At 43.6% G+C, this 27,500-nt stretch overlaps 1 protein-coding gene across 2 annotated transcripts in view; it reads left to right on the top strand.

Moving 5' to 3' along the window:
* Window positions 1–27,500, top strand: part of psda (pleckstrin and Sec7 domain containing a) — a 63,802-nt gene that overhangs the window by 6,720 nt on the left and 29,582 nt on the right. Inside the window, exons 4-9 of one of the 2 annotated variants that reach the window (XM_034551825.1) lie at window positions 9,807–12,397; window positions 13,023–13,128; window positions 14,554–14,828; window positions 14,909–15,189; window positions 15,758–15,992; window positions 16,068–16,288. In XM_034551825.1, the coding sequence (XP_034407716.1) occupies window positions 9,983–12,397; window positions 13,023–13,128; window positions 14,554–14,828; window positions 14,909–15,189; window positions 15,758–15,992; window positions 16,068–16,288 (3,533 nt within the window). In that variant the 5' untranslated portion in view covers window positions 9,807–9,982. The remainder of the gene's footprint in view (window positions 1–9,806; window positions 12,398–13,022; window positions 13,129–14,553; window positions 14,829–14,908; window positions 15,190–15,757; window positions 15,993–16,067; window positions 16,289–27,500) is intronic. The other variant, XM_034551826.1, reaches the window with a different exon arrangement.

The following is a 27,500-nucleotide window of genomic DNA, read 5'->3' as shown; positions in this document are numbered from 1 at the left end:
CACACACACACACACACACACACCTACACTTCCACACACATTCACACACACACACACATTCTCACACACACACACCTACACTTTCACACACATTCTCTCTCACACACACACACACACACCTACACTTCCACACACACACACACACAGACACACACACACACACACATTCTCACACACACACACCTGCATGTGGCATCAGGAATGTTTCACATCTTTCGTCGACCTAAATAAAGTTTTGTTGACGGTCGCCCGCCTGACTTCAGTTGTAATAATTGAGTTCAGAGGTCAAAGTTCACGTCAGATAAAAGCCAGACGGCGTCTTTATGATTTAAAGCTTTAGTTATTATCATAAATAATTCAAACGCATTAAAGACAAGATATTTAAACATAAAATATAAAAACCTCTGGTGCTGTAAAGAACAATAACAGTGTTGTTGTTGTTGTTGTTGTTGTCACTTAGTGTGTGGTTTGTTTACCGCTGGAGAAAACACGCTTTCTTAATAAGATGTAATAAGGATGTTTTTTTAAAACCTCTCTTATATTGTTGTTGTATATTAAATATAACAATAATGTCTCATCTAAATGTATCAATGAAGAACAAACTTAAGACAACAGAAAAATAAATAAATAGAATAAGCACTAATGTTCCTACAGTAGAATAAATAAACAATATGTTTATGCATGATGGGAAATACACGATAAGTCCTATTTATTAACTAATTGAATTCATATTTATTTACAAAAGTCCTATTTATTAACAATTAAGTATATTTCTAAAACATATTTATACATATTTATTTGCAAAATAAGTTTATATTCAATTTGTTGTATTTCATGACTTATTTTAAATAATTCCTATTAACAAAAGGCTTATATAACAATACAAGCTCCTTATTGACCAGATGAGCTTATATTTATGAATATATATTTATTATCACAGTGAGGCACTGACAGGAGGCTCCTTTCCTTCCTTTCCTCTGACCTTTCCTTCTTTCCTTTTCCTCTGACCTTTCCTTCTTTCCTTTTCCTCTGACCTTTCCTTCTTTCCTTTTCCTCTGACCTTTCCTTCTTTCCTTTCCTCTGACCTTTCCTTCCTTCCTTTCCTCTCACCTTTCCTTCTTTCCTTTCCTCTCACCTTTCCTTCTTTCCTTTCCTCTGACCTTTCCTTCTTTCCTTTTCCTCTGACCTTTCCTTCCTTTCCTCTCACCTTTCCTTCCTTCCTTTCCTCTCACCTTTCCTTCTTTCCTTTTCCTCTGACTTTTCCTTCCTTCCTTTCATCTGACCTTTCCTTCCTTCCTTTCCTCTCACCTTTCCTTCTTTCCTTTTCCTCTGACTTTTCCTTCCTTCCTTTCCTCTGACTTTTCCTTCCTTCCTTTCCTCTGACCTTTCCTTCCTTCCTTTCCTCTCACCTTTCCTTCTTTCCTTTTCCTCTGACTTTTCCTTCCTTCCTTTCATCTGACCTTTCCTTCCTTCCTTTCCTCTCACCTTTCCTTCTTTCCTTTTCCTCTGACTTTTCCTTCCTTCCTTTCCTCTGACTTTTCCTTCCTTCCTTTCCTCTGACCTTTCCTTCCTTCCTTTCCTTCCTTCCTTTCCTCTGACCTTTCCTTCCTTCCTTTCCTTCCTTCCTTTCCTCTGACCTTTCCTTCCTTCCTTTCCTCTAACCTTTCCTTTGACTTTTCCTTCCTTCCTTTCCTCTCACCTTTCCTTCTTTCCTTTTCCTCTGACTTTTCCTCTGACTTTTCCTTCCTTCCTTTCATCTGACCTTTCCTTCCTTCCTTTCCTCTGACCTTTCCTTCCTTCCTTTCCTCTCACCTTTCCTTCTTTCCTTTTCCTCTGACTTTTCCTTCCTTCCTTTCATCTGACCTTTCCTTCCTTCCTTTCCTCTCACCTTTCCTTCCTTCCTTTCCTCTCACCTTTCCTTCTTTCCTTTTCCTCTGACCTTTCCTTCCTTCCTTTCCTCTCACCTTTCCTTCTTTCCTTTTCCTCTGACTTTTCCTTCCTTCCTTTCATCTGACCTTTCCTTCCTTCCTGTCCTCTGACCTTTCCATCCTTCCTTTCCTCTGACTTTTCCTTCCTTCCTTTCCTCTGACTTTTCCTTCCTTCCTTTCCTCTGACCTTTCCTCTAACCTTTCCTCTAACCTTTCCTCTGACCTTTCCTCTGACTTTTCCTTCTTTCCTTTCCTCTGACCTTTCCTCTAACCGTTCCTCTGACTTTTCCTTCCTTCCTTTCCTCTGATCTTTCCATCCTTCCTTTCCTCTAACTTTTCCTTCCTTCCTGTCCTCTGACTTTTCCTTCCTTCCTTTCCTCTGACTTTTCCTTCCTTCCTTTCCTCTGATCTTTCCATCCTTCCTTTCCTCTAACTTTTCCTTTCTTTCTTTCCTCTGACTTTTCCTTCCTTCCTTTCCTCTGACCTTTCCTTCATTCCTTTCCTCTGACCTTTCCTTCCTCCCTTTCCTCCGACTTTTCCTTCCTTCCTTTCCTCTGACTTTTCCTTCCTTCCTTTCCTTCATTCCTTTCCTCTGACCTTTCCTTCATTCCTTTCCTCTGACCTTTCCTTCCTTCCTTTCCTTTGATCTCCTGCTGCAGCGACTTGTTTTGTATTTGTTTTCACGAGAAATGGATCATTTGTAATATAATCAAACATACACAAGTATTACTACCGTACTAGTACACACATAGTACAATAACAAGTATTACTACCGTACTAGTACACACATAGTACAATAACAAGTATTACTACCGTACTAGTACACACATAGTACAATAACAAGTATTACTACCGTACTAGTACACACATAGTACAATAACAAGTATTACTACCGTACTAGTACACACATAGTACAATAACAAGTATTACTACCGTACTAGTACACACATAGTACAATAACAAGTATTATTACCGTACTAGTACACACATAGTACAATAACAAGTATTATTACCGTACTAGTACACACATAGTACAATAACAAGTATACTACCGTACTAGTACACACATAGTACAATAACAAGTATTACTACCGTACTAGTACACACATAGTACAATAACAAGTATTATTACCGTACTAGTACACACATAGTACAATAACAAGTATTATTACCGTACTAGTACACACATAGTACAATAACAAGTATACTACCGTACTAGTACACACATAGTACAATAACAAGTATACTACCGTACTAGTACAATAACAAGTATTACTACCGTACTAGTACACACATAGTACAATAACAAGTATTACTACCGTACTAGTACACACATAGTACAATAACAAGTATTACTACCGTACTAGTACACACATAGTACAATAACAAGTATTATTACCGTACTAGTACACACATAGTACAATAACAAGTATTATTACCGTACTAGTACACACATAGTACAATAACAAGTATTACTACTGTACTAGTACACACATAGTACAATAACAAGTATTATTACCGTACTAGTACACACATAGTACAATAACAAGTATTATTACCGTACTAGTACACACATAGTACAATAACAAGTATACTACCGTACTAGTACAATAACAAGTATTACTACCGTACTAGTACACACATAGTACAATAACAAGTATTACTACCGTACTAGTACACACATAGTACAATAACAAGTATTATTACCGTACTAGTACACACATAGTACAATAACAAGTATTATTACCGTACTAGTACACACATAGTACAATAACAAGTATACTACCGTACTAGTACACACATAGTACAATAACAAGTATTACTACCGTACTAGTACACACATAGTACAATAACAAGTATTATTACCGTACTAGTACACACATAGTACAATAACAAGTATTATTACCGTACTAGTACACACATAGTACAATAACAAGTATACTACCGTACTAGTACACACATAGTACAATAACAAGTATACTACCGTACTAGTACAATAACAAGTATTACTACCGTACTAGTACACACATAGTACAATAACAAGTATTACTACCGTACTAGTACACACATAGTACAATAACAAGTATTACTACCGTACTAGTACACACATAGTACAATAACAAGTATTATTACCGTACTAGTACACACATAGTACAATAACAAGTATTATTACCGTACTAGTACACACATAGTACAATAACAAGTATTACTACTGTACTAGTACACACATAGTACAATAACAAGTATTATTACCGTACTAGTACACACATAGTACAATAACAAGTATTATTACCGTACTAGTACACACATAGTACAATAACAAGTATACTACCGTACTAGTACAATAACAAGTATTACTACCGTACTAGTACACACATAGTACAATAACAAGTATACTACCGTACTAGTACACACATAGTACAATAACAAGTATTACTACCGTACTAGTACACACATAGTACAATAACAAGTATTACTACCGTACTAGTACACACATAGTACAATAAAAAGTATTACTAGCGTACTAGTACACACATAGTACAATAACAAGTATTACTACCGTACTAGTACACACATAGTACAATAACAAGTATTACTACCGTACTAGTACACACATAGTACAATAAAAAGTATTACTAGCGTACTAGTACACACATAGTACAATAACAAGTATCACTACCGTACTAGTACACACATAGTACAATAACAAGTATTACTACCGTACTAGTACACACATAGTACAATAACAAGTATTACTACCGTACTAGTACACACATAGTACAATAACAAGTATACTACCGTACTAGTACAATAACAAGTATTACTACCGTACTAGTACACACACAGTACAATAACAAGTATACTACCGTACTAGTACAATAACAAGTATTACTACCGTACTAGTACACACACAGTACAATAACAAGTATACTACCGTACTAGTACACACACAGTACAATAACAAGTATACTACCGTACTAGTACACACACAGTACAATAACAAGTATACTACCGTACTAGTACACACACAGTACAATAACAAGTATTACTACCGTACTAGTACACACATAGTACAATAACAAGTATACTACCGTACTAGTACAATAACAAGTATTACTACCGTACTAGTACACACACAGTACAATAACAAGTATACTACCGTACTAGTACAATAACAAGTATTACTACCGTACTAGTACACACACAGTACAATAACAAGTATTATTACCGTACTAGTACACACATAGTACAATAACAAGTATTACTACCGTACTAGTACACACATAGTACAATAACAAGTATTATTACCGTACTAGTACACACATAGTACAATAACAAGTATTACTACCGTACTAGTACACACATAGTACAATAACAAGTATTACTACCGTACTAGTACACACACAGTACAATAACAAGTATACTACCGTACTAGTACAATAACAAGTATTACTGCCGTACTAGTACACACATAGTACAATAACAAGTATTATTACCGTACTAGTACACACATAGTACAATAACAAGTATTACTACCGTACTAGTACACACGCAGTACAATAACAAGTATTACTACCGTACTAGTACACACACAGTACAATAACAAGTATTATTACCGTACTAGTACACACATAGTACAATAACAAGTATTACTACCGTACTAGTACACACGCAGTACAATAACAAGTATTACTGCCGTACTAGTACACACATAGTACAATAACAAGTATTACTACCGTACTAGTACACACGCAGTACAATAACAAGTATTACTGCCGTACTAGTACACACATAGTACAATAACAAGTATTATTACCGTACTAGTACACACATAGTACAATAACAAGTATACTACCGTACTAGTACAATAACAAGTATTACTACCGTACTAGTACACACATAGTACAATAACAAGTATACTACCGTACTAGTACACACATAGTACAATAACAAGTATTACTACCGTACTAGTACACACACAGTACAATAACAAGTATTACTGCCGTACTAGTACACACATAGTACAATAACAAGTATTACTACCGTACTAGTACACACATAGTACAATAACAAGTATTACTGCCGTACTAGTACACACATAGTACAATAACAAGTATTACTGCCGTACTAGTACACACATAGTACAATAACAAGTATTACTGCCGTACTAGTACACACATAGTACAATAACAAGTATTATTACCGTACTAGTACACACATAGTACAATAACAAGTATTACTACCGTACTAGTACACACATAGTACAATAACAAGTATACTACCGTACTAGTACAATAACAAGTATTACTACCGTACTAGTACACACATAGTACAATAACAAGTATTACTACCATACTAGTACACACATAGTACAATAACAAGTATACTACCGTACTAGTACACACATAGTACAATAACAAGTATACTACCGTACTAGTACAATAACAAGTATTACTACCGTACTAGTACACACGCAGTACAATAACAAGTATTACTAGCGTACTAGTACACACATAGTACAATAACAAGTATACTACCGTACTAGTACAATAACAAGTATTACTACCGTACTAGTACACACATAGTACAATAACAAGTATTACTACCGTACTAGTACACACATAGTACAATAAAAAGTATTACTAGCGTACTAGTACACACATAGTACAATAACAAGTATCACTACCGTACTAGTACACACATAGTACAATAACAAGTATTACTACCGTACTAGTACACACATAGTACAATAACAAGTATTACTACCGTACTAGTACACACATAGTACAATAAAAAGTATTACTAGCGTACTAGTACACACATAGTACAATAACAAGTATCACTACCGTACTAGTACACACATAGTACAATAACAAGTATTACTACCGTACTAGTACACACATAGTACAATAACAAGTATTACTACCGTACTAGTACACACATAGTACAATAACAAGTATACTACCGTACTAGTACAATAACAAGTATTACTACCGTACTAGTACACACACAGTACAATAACAAGTATACTACCGTACTAGTACAATAACAAGTATTACTACCGTACTAGTACACACACAGTACAATAACAAGTATACTACCGTACTAGTACACACACAGTACAATAACAAGTATACTACCGTACTAGTACACACACAGTACAATAACAAGTATTACTACCGTACTAGTACACACACAGTACAATAACAAGTATACTACCGTACTAGTACAATAACAAGTATTACTACCGTACTAGTACACACACAGTACAATAACAAGTATTATTACCGTACTAGTACACACATAGTACAATAACAAGTATTACTACCGTACTAGTACACACATAGTACAATAACAAGTATTATTACCGTACTAGTACACACATAGTACAATAACAAGTATTACTACCGTACTAGTACACACATAGTACAATAACAAGTATTACTACCGTACTAGTACACACACAGTACAATAACAAGTATTATTACCGTACTAGTACACACATAGTACAATAACAAGTATTACTACCGTACTAGTACACACGCAGTACAATAACAAGTATTACTACCGTACTAGTACACACACAGTACAATAACAAGTATTATTACCGTACTAGTACACACATAGTACAATAACAAGTATTACTACCGTACTAGTACACACGCAGTACAATAACAAGTATTACTACCGTACTAGTACACACGCAGTACAATAACAAGTATTATTACCGTACTAGTACACACATAGTACAATAACAAGTATTACTACCGTACTAGTACACACATAGTACAATAACAAGTATTACTGCCGTACTAGTACACACATAGTACAATAACAAGTATTACTACCGTACTAGTACACACATAGTACAATAACAAGTATTACTGCCGTACTAGTACACATGCAGTATATATATAGTACTATATATGTAGTACATATATATATATATATATATATATATATATATATATATATATATATATATATGTATGTATGTATGTATATATATATATATATATATATATATATGTATGTATGTATGTATATGTAGTACTGTGTACATGTAGTACTGTGTACATGTATATATAGATGATGCTTGTTGTTGTGATTTAAATACAAACCTGAGATGGTTCCACAGCAGCTGGTGTTGAGTTTCTGACCTCTGACCTCTGTTAACAAACACTTCTCTGGTGTGTGGGGATGGAACCAGAGCACAGTGTCAGCCTCCATAAGAAGTTATAATAGAGGTGATGACGCCAGAGAAGAGCGCTGAAGACACGAGTAGTTTAACATTTAATGATTTACCAACAATAACAAGTTAAACATGAATTTACAACAATAACAAGTTAAACATGAAAGGTGCAGATCTCACCTGGCTGATCCCGTCTAGACGTCGTTAAACACACTTCACTAAAACAAGTTGTCCTAAAAGACACGTCGTAGAATATGGTCAACAACTAAATTAAACTCAAGGCGACTCCTCTGGTTGTATAGAAGTCTATGCTTCATGTGTTAAAGCTGCATTCTCTCTCCTGACCACCAGGGGGCGACTCCTCTGGTTGTATAGAAGTCTATGCTTCATGTGTTAAAGCTGCATTCTCTCTCCTGACCACCAGGGGGCGACTCCTCTGGTTGTATAGAAGTCTATGCTTCATGTGTTAAAGCTGCATTCTCTCTCCTGACCACCAGGGGGCGACTCCTCTGGTTGTATAGAAGTCTATGCTTCATGTGTTAAAGCTGCATTCTCTCTCCTGACCACCAGGGGGAGACTCCTCTGGTTGTATAGAAGTCTATGCTTCACGTGTTAAAGCTGCATTCTCTCTACTGACCACCAGGGGGTGACTGATTAAGGGCGGGGCTACAAGGTGATTGACAGGTCGACGTATATGGCGTCTCTACGCCTCTCCTCCTCAGTCCACTTCATGTTCACTGGTCGCAAAAAAACCCGGCGAACTTGAAAGCTGCAGTCAGAACTTGATTAGTAGACATCGAGGTTCACATGTGACCGATCACACGAGGAAGCAAAAGTAAAAACAATAAATTATATATCTGGGATGCAAACGTTTCTTCAGCGGTGAACAGTCCGAGAATACTTGCGTGAATTAAGCAGAAGAAGTTATTGTTCATACCTCGTTATGGTAGAGAAACATCGGTTATAATCCAGACCGTGTGTGACCGAAGGGCACTTCTTGAATTCTATTATTAGTTGCAGCTGCTCCTGTGTTTTCATTTAATGATCGATGATTCATCGTCCCAGTGATTCACTCAGTGATGTCATTCATATTTATGTAACAGATTCAGGTGTTTTGTCTTTAGCTGAAAACTGAATGAAGAATGTCTTGTATTTAATCAATAGATCTGTAAAACTGAGTTCCTCCACAAAGAATCACACAACAACCGGAGATGTGTTCGTCCGTTTCTTGGAAATCAGTCATTCAGCTGGAAAAAAAATAAAAAACTAATCCAGACCAAAACATTCAGAATTAATTGACAAACTGGAGGCAGCACTAACGATGTACGTTCTTGTTTGTGAGATTGTATGAGAGTTTGAATTTGACTAAAAAAAGCAGAATCCTTTGATAGTTTGAAGTCAAAGACACTGAAGTGTCAGTTGATGTGTGTTTGGCGTGACATTTCTGAAAGTTGAAGCTTTGTAGTTGGTAGTTAAGCACTGGAAGCAGTTGAAGTGTAACATCCCAACAACCTTTGTCTCAGGTCATAATGTTGTCCATTTAAATAAGTGAATTGTAAGCTGTAATACCACAGTGTGTCATGAGGGTGTTTAGAGGTTGTCCAGTTCTTTATAAATGAATGTAGATTTTAAACTGTAATCTAAACTTTTTTTGGTGTTAACTTTGTCTCTGTTTCCTGTTGCAGGTTGAAGTGACGATGAGCAGATGGAGGACAGACCTTGTAGTCCAGTTCCACCCCTGACCTTCATCAGACAGTTTGGCACTTTACTGGGTATCAGGAAGCCGAGGGACCCTTCGCACAAATAGAGACGGCCCAAGGATAAAGGAAGATTAGTGTGTTTCGGTATCTAAGGTGCCAGCATGTCCGAGGCAGGTAAAGTCCTCCACCTGTACGTTGAGGTAAGGTCCGTTGCCGAGGAGGAAGATACAGTATCTGGAGGAAGAGATGATGGGAATGCTCCCCCAATGCTTCAGTGCCCAGACGTCCTCCCTCAATCCCAGAGAAGCTCCAGCCCCAACCACCGTCAGGATCTTTCCCCAGTCTCTCAGCACCAAACTGGGGTTGGAAGCCACAGCTTATCCCCCACAAAGTCCTCCTCCAGGCACTCCGTCAGCTTCCAACTCCAAAACCCTGACGCAACAGGGTCTCCCACCCAGTTTCACCGGCAGGATTTGTCTCATGACAGTTTCAGTCAATTACTCCAGGTCCTTGCACCTGGAACAACTGGTCCAGGGCAGCATGGCTCATTGGGACGCACCTGTTCCTCTGACATGGATCCCTACCATGGAAGGATGCTTATCTCCCCATCTTCCACATCTTCTGGGACAATGACTGTACCCTCCACACCTACCAGCAACCGCAGGTCCTACGAAGTCCCGGGGGTTGGGGGTGAGGAGGGGAAGACGTCTGTGGTGACCTTTGGCTACATAGAGAAAGCTAACGTTCACAGCTTGGGGGGCCGCCGTACCTCTTTGTGCCAAAGTGATTTAAGCAATCCTCTGAACAGAATGGAGGGGCAGCGGCTCCAAAAGAGGTTGAGTGACCCAGTGTGGTACAATGGGCAGCCGGGGCAGGGAGACCCTTACTACAATCACCCATACTCGTCTAGGATTCAGTCCCCACAAGGCTCGCCTTACCTGCAGAGGGCGAGCCCAGACACAGTTGCCAGAGATGCCCTCTATAGGGCCTTGGAGGAGTTTGAATCCCCAGAACTTAAGCGCAGATTTGCTGGGCACAACCCAGAAAATTGCAGCCCAACCCTGCCACAGCACTACCAGTCCCCTCGCTGCCGGTCCTTGGGGGGGTCACCTATTCTGCCTCGCCGTACCCTCACCCTGCCATCGAAGGCCCTGGAACTGGACAGGGAAGTCTGCCGTAGTTCATTGAGTGGACTACCCAGAAGTCCTGCCTCTGACCACCTGTGTTTTCACACTGGGTACTCGTCCCACTCAGTAGCTCAAACCTCACCTCTTTGCTCTCGTGGCCCGACCCACAGCCAGCAGAGGCCCTGGGTTGGGGAAGAGAGCCCCAGGTTGTCCAGCAAATTTCACCCCCCGTTACCTGCTGGGAGACCCACAGACATCCAGCATAGGATCCCAGCTAGCATATTCCACACCAGCAACCATTCCAGGACTAGCTATCAAGCTAGTGGGAACCCCAAACACATTGTTCATAGTAGCTATTGTTCTAACATCACCAACACTAACCCTACACACAGTTTACATTACAGCACTAGTGATGATGTATCCAGCAAGACTCCCTACAAGCCGTCTCGCTGCGGTAGCCGAGCGAGTGACGCAGTCAGCCCTACCTATGGCAGGAGAAGCATCTCCCCATCCTTAAATTCTGAAGTGGCTTGTAAGTTAGCGGTGGAGGCGACCAAACTGTCCGGCATTTTTGCTGAAAGGCAGAGTCCCTCTCCTGCATCTTCTCAAGCTGAGTCACTGCGGTCAGAGAGTCCTAAGATGGGAGTGTCATTCCTGAGAGAATCCCAACCTTATGCCACTCTTCATGAGCGAACCTCCCCTGAACCTCTGCAGGCCGACAACCAGAACCTCATATTTAAAACGGACAAAGCAACAGTTCAATCCAGACCAGGATGCGTCTCACCTTTCTTATCCCAGAAAGGCCTGTCTTCACCTGCATCTCCAGCCTTGCCGACTAGGTTGCACCGTCCAGCCACCTCTCAATCCCCGGTCTTGGACCCACGGCATCAACGGGGTTTGTCACCCTCTAAAGATGCGTCTGCCCTACACCGCTACCAGCCGCCACAGTACACTGGAGACCACAAACCTCCTGGAATGGAGCTTAAGCAGTATGATCACCTCTTTGACAGATCACTCGAGGAAAGCCCTGAACTCTCCAGGAGACTTCTCTCCCACCAAAACACAGAAGTGTTCCTCGTGAGCTGGTCCTCCAGGCACCAGCAGGACGCCGGACCAGTCCAGGATGGAGACGAACTCTTGGAAGACAACTACAGACAGTCGACCTCTAAAGTGTACGTGCCAAGCAGAGAGGAGTATCATAGGAAGGTCGGAGGAGACAAAGGAATGAAGGCGTCATTGCAGGAGTATCAAACTGCAGTTATAAGTGTGTCCAAGGACGTGAGGGAGGAGGTTCAGGATCACAGCGGGGCTGCTGGGACGGCCTCTCAAAGCTCCAGTGGGGTTACGGGCAGCTTGGGAGACTCCCAGATGGACAGAAACGACAGTCTGTCCCCCGAAACCTCGAGCCAGTCCAGCCACGACACGGCAGACACCGGCTCAGGGATACAGGTCGGCTGGATGGGGGGGAGGATGTGGTTGTTGTTTGAGGAGTTAGTCATGTGGGTTATGTGTACGCTCTGGATCTGTGTGGCGGGGGAGGCTGTCTGTTGATGAGTCATCCCATCGCATTGTGAATCATTTACCTTGATAACAATAAATATATAACAGAAATACAAAGTTCTTCCTCACCGGTGAGTTAGTTTCTGATGTCAGTGTTTTCTTATGGAGGGTTTCCATCATCAGCCTCATCACGAACAAACTGAGCATCTCGTGAGCATTTTACAACTACATCTCCCATGAGGCTCGGGCCATTCTGGGTTTTAGACTAATGGGATATATTGTTTAATAATATGCTTCAAGATTGTCAGATGCACCATTTTATTTGTATTTTTTTCTGTCAAATTAGTCGTAATTGTGACCATATCCCTATTGTATGTTGTTAAAGTGTCGGAACGGAGTTCTGGTATACCTGGCAAATTGCCCTTAAGAATGAAGTTTCAGTCTCCATAAAAACTACTGAAGGTATTGGTTTGGTTTAGACCTTTGGTTACAGACCTCGAGGCTGCCAAACACTCACACATATGTGCATTAATAAACACATCATTTCATTTCACTGCTGTCTGTTCTCATGCAGTCGGACGGCGGCTCGGCGACGACTCCGTCCTCGCGGTCGCAGAACATCGCCCGAGCCAAGTGGGAGTTCCTGTTTGGAGGCCCGGAGGAGAGTCGCTGCATTGAAGGTTTATCTTTTCATCAATGTTTACGTTTTGCTAGCAAAATACAATGAAACAAAAATAGAACATATCATTCTAAACAAAAGGAGGATGGAAAAAAGCAGCAACAAAGTCCCAATTATGAATATTACATTTTATGTTGGCAGATATTTAGTGTACAATTAGTTAATTAAGCCAATATATCCTCACCTCCAGTCCCCGACGTCATCATGTTACTGATATTTAACACCTCCATTTATATACAAGTGGATATTATTACCATAACTTATTGTTTATTATTGTTATTATAATCACGTACATCCTTGTACAGAAAAATGAAACGAAATGAAATCCAGTGTTCGATTCATCACCACTGATACAATTAGTTGTATTAGAAGTATCAGTGTTACTATCAGCAGTAGTAGTATCAGTAGAATTGGTTGTATCTGTAGATGTCAGTAGTACTATCAGCAGTATTAGTATACTAGTACTAGTAGTACAATCAGTAGTATTAGTATACTAGTACTAGTAGTACAATCAGCAGTATTAGTATACTAGTACTAGTAGTGCTATCAGCAGTATTAGTATACTAGTACTAGTAGTACAATCAGCAGTATTAGTATACTAGTACTAGTAGTGCTATCAGCAGTATTAGTATACTAGTACTAGTAGTACAATCAGCAGTATTAGTATACTAGTACTAGTAGTACAATCAGCAGTATTAGTATACTAGTACTAGTAGTGCTATCAGCAGTATTAGTATACTAGTACTAGTAGTGCTATCAGCAGTATTAGTATACTAGTACTAGTAGTACAATCAGCAGTATTAGTATACTAGTACTAGTAGTACAATCAGCAGTATTAGTATACTAGTACTAGTAGTACAATCAGTAGTTATTTGGTCTCAGTGTCATTGAAGTAAACAAGCAGCTTCATCACCTTCCAGTCTTCTAAGCCAATTAGCTGCAGCTTAATACAGTCAGGCCTGAGAGTACAATTATACTAACAAGTATTACTACTACTACTACTACTACTTCTACTTCCTGTTCTTTACGAGCATCTTCTTCAGTCTTTGGTCTCTTTTAAAAACGAGTGAAAGACATTGATGTCTGCTCGCTGTGGAAATGTCTTGATTCATACTTGTACTGTAAATCTGAGGTACCACTACTACATTAAACTATCTACACAACTAGCATTACCCCAACCTTTAGTTCAGTTTTAATCTGATCAAATGAAAACAGTTCTTTATATTTTATCACCGAAAGGTCGTAAACTCTCAAATAAGCAGATGACTTGAGCGAGAAATTAACTGAAATCGCTGTTGACTACTGTATCATCTGCATATAAATATATCTTCACTACGCTGGATGTTCCTGCCAATGATGTTTGTGAAAAAAAAGAAGTGGAACCTTGTGGAGATAAAACATAGAACACCCTTCTTTTCTCCTGCAGACGCTCCGTCCACCACGCCTCCGGCCAGCGGTTCGCCGAGCCCCACTCCTCCCTCCTCCCTCCATCTGAAACCATCCAATCAGAAGAGGGGGCGGGTCAGCGAGGGTCCAAGGCTGCCACATCACGAGGTGAGGCAGATCGAGGTGGAACTGGTGGCCCACGACCCCAGAGGCTCCACCCCCAGGACGGGCATCATCCGGCGGACCATCCAATACTCCGAGACGGATCTGGACGCCGTGCCGCTGCGGTGCTACAGGGAGACCGACCTGGACGAGGTGATCCAATGTCCTCTGATCGGTTCGCCATACCTAGAATGACATCGTGCCCTTGATAAATATTGACCATTGTTGTGCAGGTGATGCGGGCGGAGGCTGAGGCGGCTGAGGAGGCGGACTCGGCCTTTGGGAGTAACCGCAGCGTCCTGGTAAACTCCAGCTTCGGCCCGCCCGACGCCTCCCCAAAACCCTGGACAGGTGGCGTCAAGGAGGAGGAAGAGGAGGAGGAGGAGGAGGAAGAAGAAGAAGAAGAAGAAGAAGAAGGTGTGGTGAGCTGGGCCAGTGTCCGGATGCTGGGAGACCAACAGAGACAAAGAGCCACCAAGGAGGAGGACGAGGTGTTCAGTCTGCTGCTGAAAAGGTGAGATCCACATTACATTCTCTAAGATCTGAAACTACAGTTCCCATCATGCTCTAGAACAGGAAGTGTAATGCTGCCATGGATTCCAGGAGTTAGTGCTGTGGACCAATACTTGTGCTAGGTGTGCTGACTGATCTGTGATCAGCTTCTTCCTGCAGTTTAACCGGAGATGAACAGACAACCATCACTGGATTAGTTTGATACTGAAGAACGTGATTTATGGACGTTTACTGACGAATTATTGATCCTTTTGTTGTTCAATTATTTTAAATATACTATATTTATATACCAAGTTGTTGGTGTATGATTTACTATTTAAATAATAAATAACAATTCAGTGCATTTATATCAATTTGTTTGTTACATAGTGTGATCCCACTAACGTCCACACGGGGAGGCACCCACCAATGACATCTGGTGGTTCAGGAGAAACTTTAGGCAACAAGCACCCAGGTCGGTCCTGACCCACTTCACGTTGAGCCGCTGACCAGATTCAGGACGAACCCTCTGTCAGGATTCTGGAGGACATGGTGGTTTTAAAGTTCTGGCGTTTCGTTCTCCTCTTCAGCTCGTTGACGGCATCCGACTCGCACGGCGGCCTCAAGTCTCCGATCTCCATCGGCAGCCCCCGCCGACCCTCCGAGAGCAACCTGGACTCCTTCAGCCGCCACTTTGAAAGCATCATGGAGTCTCACCGGGCCAAAGGCACCTCGTACAGCAGCCTGGACAGCGTGGACCTCCTGACCTCTGGCTCCACGTCGGTGTTCACCTTCGACCTGCCCACCCTCACCCCCGAGATCCAGGTAGGAGAGCGAAGCTGCCGCGGTCACGCTCTGCGTCCCGAGTGCCGGCTAACGCTGATGTGTCTGTGCGTTCAGAGTCAGATCTGCCAGAGCGCCAAGCAGATCATCGAGCTGAGCTTCGCCCCGCTGGCCCGTCCGGACCCGTCCGCCCCCTCAGAGACGTCTCGCTCTGAAATGGAGCTTGACACCGGTCCTCCAGTTCGATCAAAGTCGGAGAAAGAGTCGTACCGTCGCTCCGTCCTCAAAGACGGCTTCCGAAAGGCGAGCTCGGCCCCCTCGCTCCACAGCAGCCCCAGGTGAGTCGCAGCCCCAGGTGCAGGTCCAGACTGAGGACAGGAAGTCTCTGCTCCCAGTTGGCTTCTTTCAGATACATTTTTATTTTTAATGTTTAATTTTTCTTTTACATTTATTTGTAAGTTTACTCCTCGTAGTACGGAGACTTTTACTGAATACTCAAGTCTCTTAAAAGTGATAAAAAGTGAGATAAACCGTGATTATAATGACAGAACTATATATAACATAGCTAGTTGTTTTCAGACTCTTTAATGAAGACAGGTTACATAATCAACCGTTAAAATCTTCAAACTGATGACTCCATGTGAAAGTCAAGACTTTATTTTTAATGTATTGTAGATAAAAACCATGCTGCAGTAACACACAACAGCCACACGGGGGCAGCAAGATACATGGAGTGATTACAGTGAGTGTTCACTCATCTGTCTTTGTGAGGATGTTTTTAAGAGGCTGTGTCATGATTGTAGACGATTAAAACTGAGAGGGCTCAGGAATGCAGTTTGTCAACTAGGGTCCTCACAAGTATCGTAGAACAAACGTGTGTGTGTGTGTGTGTGTTGGATTTAACTGGACCATACACAACACATGAGTTTAATTATAGAGTCTGACGGGTAGCTGAACACGCACGCACGCACACACACACACACACACACACACACAGTGCATGTTTTTGAGGAGAACAACCTGAAGCCCATTCACTTTTGTGTTTAGTAGAATAAGTTTCATGTTTAAGGGTTTTCCCTTAACGTCAGCGGGGGGGGGGAGTTAAAAACCCCTGAAGCAGCATTCACATTATTAATAAAACATGCACCTGATCAATACTAAAACATGCACATTATCAATACTAATACATGGACATTATTAATAATACATAAACATTAGTAACATGAAGACTAAACATTAACACTTTCTGATACATTAACATCGTTCATATTAATTGTAAATGTCTTCATGTGTAACATAACTAAAGCTTCAGATAAATGTAGCGAAATAGAAAGTAGAAATACTCAATTAGTACTCTAGGTTCCTGGTCTGTGTTTGGTGATCAGTTCTGGTTCCTCCAGATCCACTTTCACATAGAACCGAGCCCCATGTGGTGGGTCTCGGCCTGTGCAGAACCTTTTGTTTCAGACGTGCACACAGGGTTTATTTTAGTCTCTGAGCTCATCGTGTCCCCCTTTTGATGTGAACCTATTAAGTAGCAGGAAAGGGAAATACTCAAGTAAAGTATAAATGTACTTTGTTTCCCTTTTTATTTAATTCGCCATATGCGGTCGGTACATTGTAAAGTATTGGACAAGAGAACGGCTCAGTGCGTATTTAACAGTTCATAAGAAATTCTTATTCATTTGCAATTTAAAGTGTCTTTTTTTTTGTTTTACTTTTTCAATACCTACAAACATAACGTCCCACAGTTGATCCATGAGAAATATAGAAAGTAAACTAGTCTCAAGTGTACGATGTTCTACTCTCACTTGTACGATGTACCGTTAGATGGTCTGGTGTGATGGTCTGGTGGTCTGATGTGACTTTAGACAGGGAGGAGGTTGTGAAGAACCGGAGCATTTCTCAGCTGCAACGTCTGCTAAGCTAACACTGCGTAGCTAGCATTAGCTTAGCATGCTGGTGGGCTAAGGCTGTGTGGTGGGCTGATGATTTGATGGTCTGGTGGGCTGATGATTTATTGGTCTGATGGTCTGGTAGTCTGATGTCCTGGTGGTCTGATGGTCTGGTCACCTCATTTAAGAATAGACTTAAGACTTTCCTCTTTAATAGTGCTTATAGTTAGGGCTGAATCAGGTTTGCCCTGGTCCAGCCCCTTGATATGCTGCTATAGGCTTATAGGCTGCTGGGGGATGTTTTAGGATACACTGAGCACCTATCTCCTCTTCTCTCTCTCTCCTTTACGTCGCTTCATTGCACCTTACTAACTCTACTTCTTCCTCGGAGTCTTTGTGACTTTTCGCCTCATAGGGTTCATTGGACCTGGCTGTGTGAAGCCGGTCCTGCCCCCCCCTGCCTCCTTGCCCCTGCTTCCTGCATCCAGCCCCTGGCATGGGCCTGGCCTCCTTCCCAATGGCCCTGCCTCCTTCTTTGTGCCTCCTGCCTCAAGGGCCTGATGGCCTGGTGGTCTCTGATGTGATGGTCTGGTGGTCTAATGTCATGGCCTGATGGTCTGGTGGTCTGATGTGATGGTCTGATGGTCTGATGTGATGGCCTGGTGGCCTGATGTGATGGTCTGGTGGTCTGATGTGATGGCCTGGTGGTCTGATGTTATGGCCAGATGGTCTGGTGGTCTGATGTGATGGCCAGATGGTCTGGTGGTCTGATCTGGTGGCCTGGTGGTCTCAAGGGTTCTGTGGCCAGAACAGTTCCCGTTCCAGACCTTCGTCCAGAGTGTCAAGATGCTGGCGTTCCTTCCAAACTCCCTCTGTCTTTTCAGGAAGTAGATCTTTCTGTGTCCGTGTGAAGTGACCATGAGGTCCTTCACACGGACACAGCTGTTCACCCTTCATCCTCATCATCATCACCGAGGTAGACCAGGTCCTTGGTCCCCGTTCTAACAGGATCTCATAAACGTATTCAGACATTTAAGGAATGAAGGGAAGGTGCTGCTGGGAGAGATCTGTGTTTCAGTCTGGAGGAGTTCACCGTTTTCCTTTGGCCTCCCTCCACTGGATCCACACACACACACACACACAGACACACACACGCAGACACACACACATACATACATATACACACACACACACACCTATCAGCCTATAGAGGGAAATTCCAGTTGGGTTCAATCAGCCAGCGTTTCAGAGACGAGTTGTGGAGAAGGACCTCCCACTCTGAAAAGTAGAGATACTCTCCTCCTCCTCCTCCTCCTCCTCCTCCCTGTGTGGATCTTTTCCATCTGTTGTCTGGGTGCTGTGACCTCTGACCTCTGACCTGCTTTTCACTTTGGCTGCTGGTGAAACTGCTTTAATAATTCCAAAAGGTTTTTGTTTTTATGAACAAATCTACAAAAAGACAAAGCCTAAACTTTGAACTCCATTTTGTTTTAATAAAAGATATTTAAAATGAGCTAAAGGACGTGTGAAAAGATACTTTTGTAAGTTGTATTTTAGGTTTTATGAATTAATTGCATTGTTGGTGTTTTTGTTCTCGTAGTGAATCAATAAGTAAATGTTTGTAACAGGAGAAGTTTTATTGAGCTGCTAGAAAAGTGTCTGAAACAAACTTCCAGGAAGGTCGATGGAGTGAAAGGAAGGTAAGAGGAGACAAAGGGGGGAAGGAGAGGACAGAGGGAGGAGGAGGGGCGTCCCGGGTCAATCGGGGGAGGAAACGCATACCTCCTCCTCCCTCACTGGAGGAAAATAACCCAGCTGATGGATGAGAGAGGAGGGAGGAGAACGAGAGAAAGTTCTGCGGCGAAGTTGTCGAGAGAGAAAGCCCGATTTAAAAAGTGTGGACGAAACGAAGAGGAGGAGGAGGAGGAGGAGGCAGTCAGGAGGAGAACCGAAGCAGACAAAGGAAGGATTATAGGAGGAGACGCTGCTGCCGGAGGAAAAACACTCAGACGGACGGAGAACAGGAAGCCACCACAATGTCACGATGACGTCATCAGATTAACGTTTGGAGGACGCCGCTCCGGTTCTCTCAGTGACGCCTCCCTTTCCTGTTCGATGTTGTGGATGTCGGTTGACTGGCCGCTGCTCTCTCCCTCTGTGACATCACACAGTGACAGTGTGAGAGTGGGCGGAGCCTCGCAGACATGGCCAGATACCTGCTGTGCTGGGGGGGTGGGGCTCTGGAGGACAGGTACCTGTACGCCTCGCCCTACCCGGCCGTGTACAGGTGAGTCTGCTTTCACCCAGACGCTAGTGATGCTTCAGACGTACCTGATGCTGGTGGCGCTTCTGATGCTTTTGACGTAGCTGATGCTGCTAACGCTAGTGGTGCTTCTGATGCTTCTGGCGTAGCTGATGCTGCTAACGCTAGTAGCGCTTCTGACGTAGCTGACGCTGGTGGCGCTTCTGACGTAGCTGATGCTGCTAACGCTGGTGGCGCTTTCTGATGCTTCTGACGTAGCTGATGCTGCTAACGCTAGTGGCGCTTCTGATGCTTCTGACGTAGCTGATATTATTGATGCTGCTGACGCTGGTGGCGCTTCTGATGTTTCTGACGTAGCTGATGCTGCTAATGTTAGTGGTGCTTCTGATGCCACTGACGCTAGTGATGCTACTGACGCTAATGATGCTTCTGACGTAGCGGATGCTGCTAACGCTAGTGGCGCTTCTGATGCTACTGACACTAGTGATACTTCAGCCGTAGCTGATGCTGCTAACGCTTGTATATATATATATATATATATATATATATATATATATATATATATATATGTGTATATATATGTGTATATATATATATATATATATATATGTGTATATATATGTGTATATATATATGTGTGTGTGTGTGTGTGTATATATATATATATATGTATATGTATGGACATGTATGGACAATAGCAGAGTAGTTTGCAATAAACCTGCGATAATATCCACAAAATCCGAGGAATGACTTCAGTGATTTCAGATCGGTGGGCTCCTTCCAGTTTTTTACCACATCCACTTTCTTAGGGTCGGTGGCAATCCCAGCCTCGGAAACAATGTGACCCACATACTTTACTTCAGTCAGACAAAATTGGCATTTGTCAATCGAAACCTTCAAACCAACTTCTTCTAGCCTATCCAGAACTTTCAGAAGACGCTGCTCATGCCATGCTTCTCCAGCGTTTTTCCAAAAACGATAATATTGTCCAAGTATACAAGAGGAGATGCATGTCCCCAACAGCTTTTTCCATCAACCACTGAAAAGTTGCCGGCGCTCCGGTTATTTCTTGCGGCATGCATTCAAATTGATAGAATCCGAGGGGACAAATGAAGGCGGTCTTCTCTTTATCCTCCTCCTTCATAGGTATCTGATAGTACCCACTCCTCAGGTCCAATACCGAGAACCACTTGCTCCCTGATAGACAGTCCAAGACTCTGTCGTACCAAATGTGCTCTCTATGGCATGGATATACTCCATGGAGCTAGCATCAGGTTCAGCCATACGCACAGCCTGAATGATCTCTAAGGCCGGGCCTTTGATACTCAAGTATTCTCCTTCCTTCACAGACCATTCACCTTCATTTACCATGAATTTGGCCTGCTCCAACCAACTATCTAGGCATTCTTCGCCTCCAGGGGTAGGAGTGACGCCAGAGTAAGTCCTCAGACGTCTATAAGAATTACTGTCTGGCGGTCTGTTGGTTCTGCCCCATACATCGCCAACTGCACGGATAATAGACTCCGGGCTGCTGTTCCCTGGTATATTGGGACTGCATAATCTCTGAATATCATCCATGTTTTTTCCCTTTTGCCGAAGAAGTGTGAGTAACTTCTCAGTGAAGTCCTTAGTGTCATCAGGGTCTTCTCCTATTGCGTGCACTGTGTTCCATACCCTTCCACCCATTATTGGCGTCAATTCGGAGGTGATCAGTGTGGGTTCAATGACTTCGCGGCACTCTCACAACACCATTAGCGATTGATGTTGAGTGAAACATTTTTCCCCTTACTCACACTTTACCTAAGGCTTTGATTGTCTCTGCTGTTTCCTCTATAACATCCACGGTAATGTTTTCTGGCACTCCATAAATCAACAGAGCATGTTCTACATCTACTCCCTCTCCCCTGCACCGGTTAACTAAGTCAAGCGCTGAGGGACTACGCGTTTGGCTCGTCATACTTGCAACTTGATAAATCTACTAGTATACTTCACGGGTTCGCTATTAATTGTCCCCTATGCCTAAAAGTTATTACGTGCTTTGTCTGCTAACTTGAATTAGTCTCCCAGCAGTGCCTCCATTTATGTAACACCCGTCCCATGTAGCTATGCAAGATGATATAAATGATTTAAGTACTATGGTACTTAGTACTATGGGCGGGATCCTGGGTATAGTTTTGAAAGTGATGACGCTGTTACTGTCAATATATTTATTAACAAGTATTCCAAAAACCAATGTACAGATCCCTACACAATAACTGAACTCAGAATGCATATAATAATCAGATTAGCAGCAGCCATAGGTGAACACATATATATGAATACATAGCGCAAACCCACCCTCACACACCCACACTGGCACACACACACTAACAAAACCCCTGTTGCAGGCCTGAGTCGTTGCTGGGCATCGTGGATGCCTAAAACAGCAGTGGCCGCTTCACTTGTCCACACAAGCATCAAACAAACAAGGCACGGGCAGAGTGTGTTAGGTACTCACGACCAGGGAGGTCCTGTTTCAGAAACAAGTGAATTCATATTCCAGTGATGTAACTCAGTGAAATGTGTTGTGATTCAGACCTTCAGAAAGGTATTGATTTAGTATCAGAAGTTATCAATGAAAACAAGTCCAGGTGATTTACTTACAGCTTGAGGAGTGGAGGAAGGAGAGGAAAGAGGAGAAGAGGGAGAGGAAGGAGAGGAGGAGTGAGTGAGTGAAGGACCCTCGTGTCGACCCTAGTATGGATCCTCAACCCTCGTATCGACCCTCGTATCGACCCTCTAATAGACCCTCAACCCTCGTATAGACCCTCAACCCTCGTATCGACCCTTGTATCGACCCTCGTATCGACCCTCTAATAGACCCTCAACCCTCGTATCGACCCTCGTATCGGCCCTCATATAGACCCTCAACCTTCGTATGGACCCTCGTATGGTCCCTCGTATCGGCCCTCGTACAGACCCTCAACCCTCGTATAGACCCTCAACCCTCGTATAGACCCTCAACCCTCGTATGGACCCTCGTATCGGCCCTCGTATGAACCCTCGTATGGACCCTCGTATCGACCACCATATCGACCCTCGTATGGACCACCGTATCGACCCTCGTATCGACCCTCGTATCGGCCCTCGTATGGACCCTCGTATCGACCACCGTATCGGCCCTCGTATAGACCCTCAACCCTCGTAAAGACCCTCAACCCTCGTATAGACCTTCGTATGGGCCCTCGTATTGACCCTCGTATCGGCCCTCGTATGAACCCTCGTATGGACCCTCGTATCAACCACCGTATAGACCTTCAACCCTCGTATGGACCACCGTATCGACCCTCGTATCGGCCCTCGTATAGACCCTCGACCCTCGTATCGGCCCTCGTATGGAGCCTCGTATCGACCCTCGTATAGACCCTCAACCCTCGTATAGACCCTCAACCCTCGTATAGACCACCGTATCGACCCTCGTATCGGCCCTCGTATAGACCCTCGACCCTCGTATCGGCCCTTGTATGGACCCTCGTATGGACCCTCAACCCTCGTATAGACCACCGTATCGACCCTCGTATCGACCCTCGTATGGTCCCTCGTATCGACCCTCGTATCGACCACCGTATAGACCCTCAACCCTCGTATAGACCCTCGTATAGACCCTCGTATGGACCCTCGTATCGACCCTCTAATAGACCCTCAACCCTCGTATCGACCCTCGTATCGGCCCTCATATAGACCCTTGTATAGACCCTCAACCTTCGTATGGACCCTCGTATGGTCCCTCGTATCGGCCCTCGTACAGACCCTCAACCCTCGTATAGACCCTCAACCCTCGTATAGACCCTCAACCCTCGTATGGACCCTCGTATCGGCCCTCGTATGAACCCTCGTATGGACCCTCGTATCGACCACCATATCGACCCTCGTATGGACCACCGTATCGACCCTCGTATCGACCCTCGTATCGGCCCTCGTATGGACCCTCGTATCGACCACCGTATCGGCCCTCGTATCGACCCTCGTATAGACCCTCAACCCTCGTAAAGACCCTCAACCCTCGTATAGACCTTCGTATGGGCCCTCGTATTGACCCTCGTATCGGCCCTCGTATGAACCCTCGTATGGACCCTCGTATCAACCACCGTATAGACCTTCAACCCTCGTATGGACCACCGTATCGACCCTCGTATCGGCCCTCGTATAGACCCTCGACCCTCGTATCGGCCCTCGTATGGAGCCTCGTATCGACCCTCGTATAGACCCTCGACCCTCGTATCGGCCCTTGTATGGACCCTCGTATGGACCCTCAACCCTCGTATAGACCACCGTATCGACCCTCGTATCGACCCTCGTATGGTCCCTCGTATCGACCCTCGTATCGACCACCGTATAGACCCTCAACCCTCGTATAGACCCTCGTATGGACCCTCGTATGGACCCTCGTATCGGCCCTCGTATAGACCCTCAACCCTTGTATGGACCCTCGTATGGACCCTCGTATCGACCACCGTATCGACCCTCGTATGAACCCTCGTATCGACCCTCGTATAGACCTTCGTATGGACCCTCGTATGGATCACCGTATGGACCACCGTATGGACCCTCGTATCGGCCCTTGTATGGACCCTCGTATGAACCCTCAACCCTCGTATGGACCACCGTATCGACCCTCGTATCGACCCTTGTATCGTCCCTCGTATAGACCCTCGACCCTCGTATCGGCCCTCGTATGGAGCCTCATATGGACCACCGTATAGACCTTCGTATGGACCCTCGTATGGATCACCGTATGGACCACCGTATGGACCCTCGTATCGGCCCTTGTATGGACCCTCGTATGGACCCTCAACCCTCATATGGACCACCGTATCGACCCTTGTATCGTCCCTCGTATAGACCCTCGACCCTCGTATCGGCCCTGGTATGGACCCTCGTATCGACCACCGTATCGACCCTCGTATAGACTCTCGTATAGACCTTCGTATAGACCCTTGTATGGACCCTTATATCGGCCCTCGTATGGAGCCTCGTATCAACCCTCGACCCTCGTATCCACCACCGTATTGACCCTCGTATCGACCCTCGTATTGACCCTCAACCCTTGCATAGACCCTTGTATCTGGGAGATCAACTCCTGATGTCTTGGTGGTTCGGGTTCAGGTCTAGTGTTGAACAGGCTGAACTGTGTGGTGTGACTGAGCAGTATCTCGGCTCTGCATCACTTCAAACAGAATCCATTATACCTTCCTGTGTTTCTTAGTGATTCCAGACCTTTCTGCCTAATTAAAGTCTCCGCAGGCGGCCGATCTCCTCTGGAGTTTTGTAGGAAGTTTGCTGTTTTTTTTTTGTCCTACTGAGCATCCATTATAGATCAAGTGAGGCCCGAGAGGACATGAGAGCTGAACTCTGTTTACCACTTTCTGCTTTCGGCTTAACATCAACGAGGAGCTTCAAAGTCACTGCAGGGAGATTTGTATTCAGTTTCACCAGAGTCAATGTTATCTGGTAGGTGGATGGCTCGACGGATGAACGGATGTACAGATGGAGGGATGGAGTTTTGATCTCTATAACTAATATCTCTGTTCATAAAAACAGTATTGGGGGTGAACTTTTATATAAGTCACGCACTACCACAGCATTGTTACCACGGCGATGCTGTAATAACTACAGTGAGTTGCTGTTTTTTGGGAAATTACTGGTGAACTTTGTTTTTATAGATTTACTTCTTCAGAATGGGCTTTGAGCTGAGAGCCACAGACAGGAAGTGGTTGGTGTTTTGGGTGTGGCTTGAGACTGGATGAATGGAAGCTGACTGACGCACCCTAGAAAATAGCAGTCTGACTTTTTTTTTTGTCTATATTCGTTCCTCATTTTTTCCTATTTTCTGTCTCCTGTCTTTCTCTTGCGATCTCTGACTGAGATTCAGTTTTCTTTCTGAGTCATGGTTTTTAGCCAAGTTCCTTTATGATGTTATAGATGTGTTGCTTCTTTTTTTAAATGATTTAGATATGTGGAGTTTGGAGAATTGGGTCAAGAACCAGGTTCATATTTCACGTCATATATTCTGTAAGGCTTGTCGAATATGTGACATCACCACCAAAGAAGTCCAAATATGATGGAACCATCCCAGACACTCGTATGTTGAAGGCTGGTTGAATGTGTTTCAATTTTAAGACCAGCCTAAAAACCTGTGTGTTGATACCAGGCTGTTCTACCTGTGTTGATACCAGGCTGTTCTACCTGTGTGTTGATACCAGGCTGTTCTACCTGTGTTGATACCAGGCTGTTCTACCTGTGTTGATACCAGGCTGTTCTACCTGTGTTGATACCAGGCTGTTCTACCTGTGTTGATACCAGGCTGTTCTACCTGTGTTGATACCAGGCTGTTCTACATGTGTTGATACCAGGCTGTTCTACCTGTGTTGATACCAGGCTGTTCTACCTGTGTTGATACCAGGCTGTTCTACCTGTGTTGATACCAGGCTGTTCTACCTGTGTTGATACCAGGCTGTTCTACCTGTGTTGATACCAGGCTGTTCTACCTGTGTTGATACCAGGCTGTTCTACCTGTGTTGATACCAGGCTGTTCTACCTGTGTGTTGATACCAGGCTGTTCTACATGTGTTGATACCAGGCTGTTCTACCTGTGTTGATACCAGGCTGTTCTACCTGTGTTGATACCAGGCTGTTCTACATGTGTTGATACCAGGCTGTTCTACCTGTGTGTTGATACCAGGCTGTTCTACCTGTGTGTTGATACCAGGCTGTTCTACATGTGTTGATACCAGGCTGTTCTACCTGTGTTGATACCAGGCTGTTCTACCTGTGTGTTGATACCAGGCTGTTCTACCTGTGTTGATACCAGGCTGTTCTACATGTGTTGATACCAGGCTGTTCTACATGTGTTGATACCAGGCTGTTCTACCTGTGTTGATACCAGGCTGTTCTACCTGTGTTGATACCAGGCTGTTCTACCTGTGTTGATACCAGGCTGTTCTACATGTGTTGATACCAGGCTGTTCTACCTGTGTTGATACCAGGCTGTTCTACCTGTGTGTTGATACCAGGCTGTTCTACATGTGTTGATACCAGGCTGTTCTACCTGTGTTGATACCAGGCTGTTCTACCTGTGTGTTGATACCAGGCTGTTCTACCTGTGTGTTGATACCAGGCTGTTCTACCTGTGTTGATACCAGGCTGTTCTACCTGTGTGTTGATACCAGGCTGTTCTACCTGTGTTGATACCAGGCTGTTCTACCTGTGTGTTGATACCAGGCTGTTCTACCTGTGTGTTGATACCAGGCTGTTCTACATGTGTTGATACCAGGCTGTTCTACCTGTGTTGATACCAGGCTGTTCTACCTGTGTGTTGATACCAGGCTGTTCTACCTGTGTTGATACCAGGCT

This window comes from Cyclopterus lumpus, chromosome 15 (assembly GCF_009769545.1).
Source record: "Cyclopterus lumpus isolate fCycLum1 chromosome 15, fCycLum1.pri, whole genome shotgun sequence".
Taxonomy (NCBI): Eukaryota; Metazoa; Chordata; class Actinopteri; order Perciformes; family Cyclopteridae; genus Cyclopterus; species Cyclopterus lumpus.
This window is presented reverse-complemented; position numbering and strand designations above follow the sequence as displayed.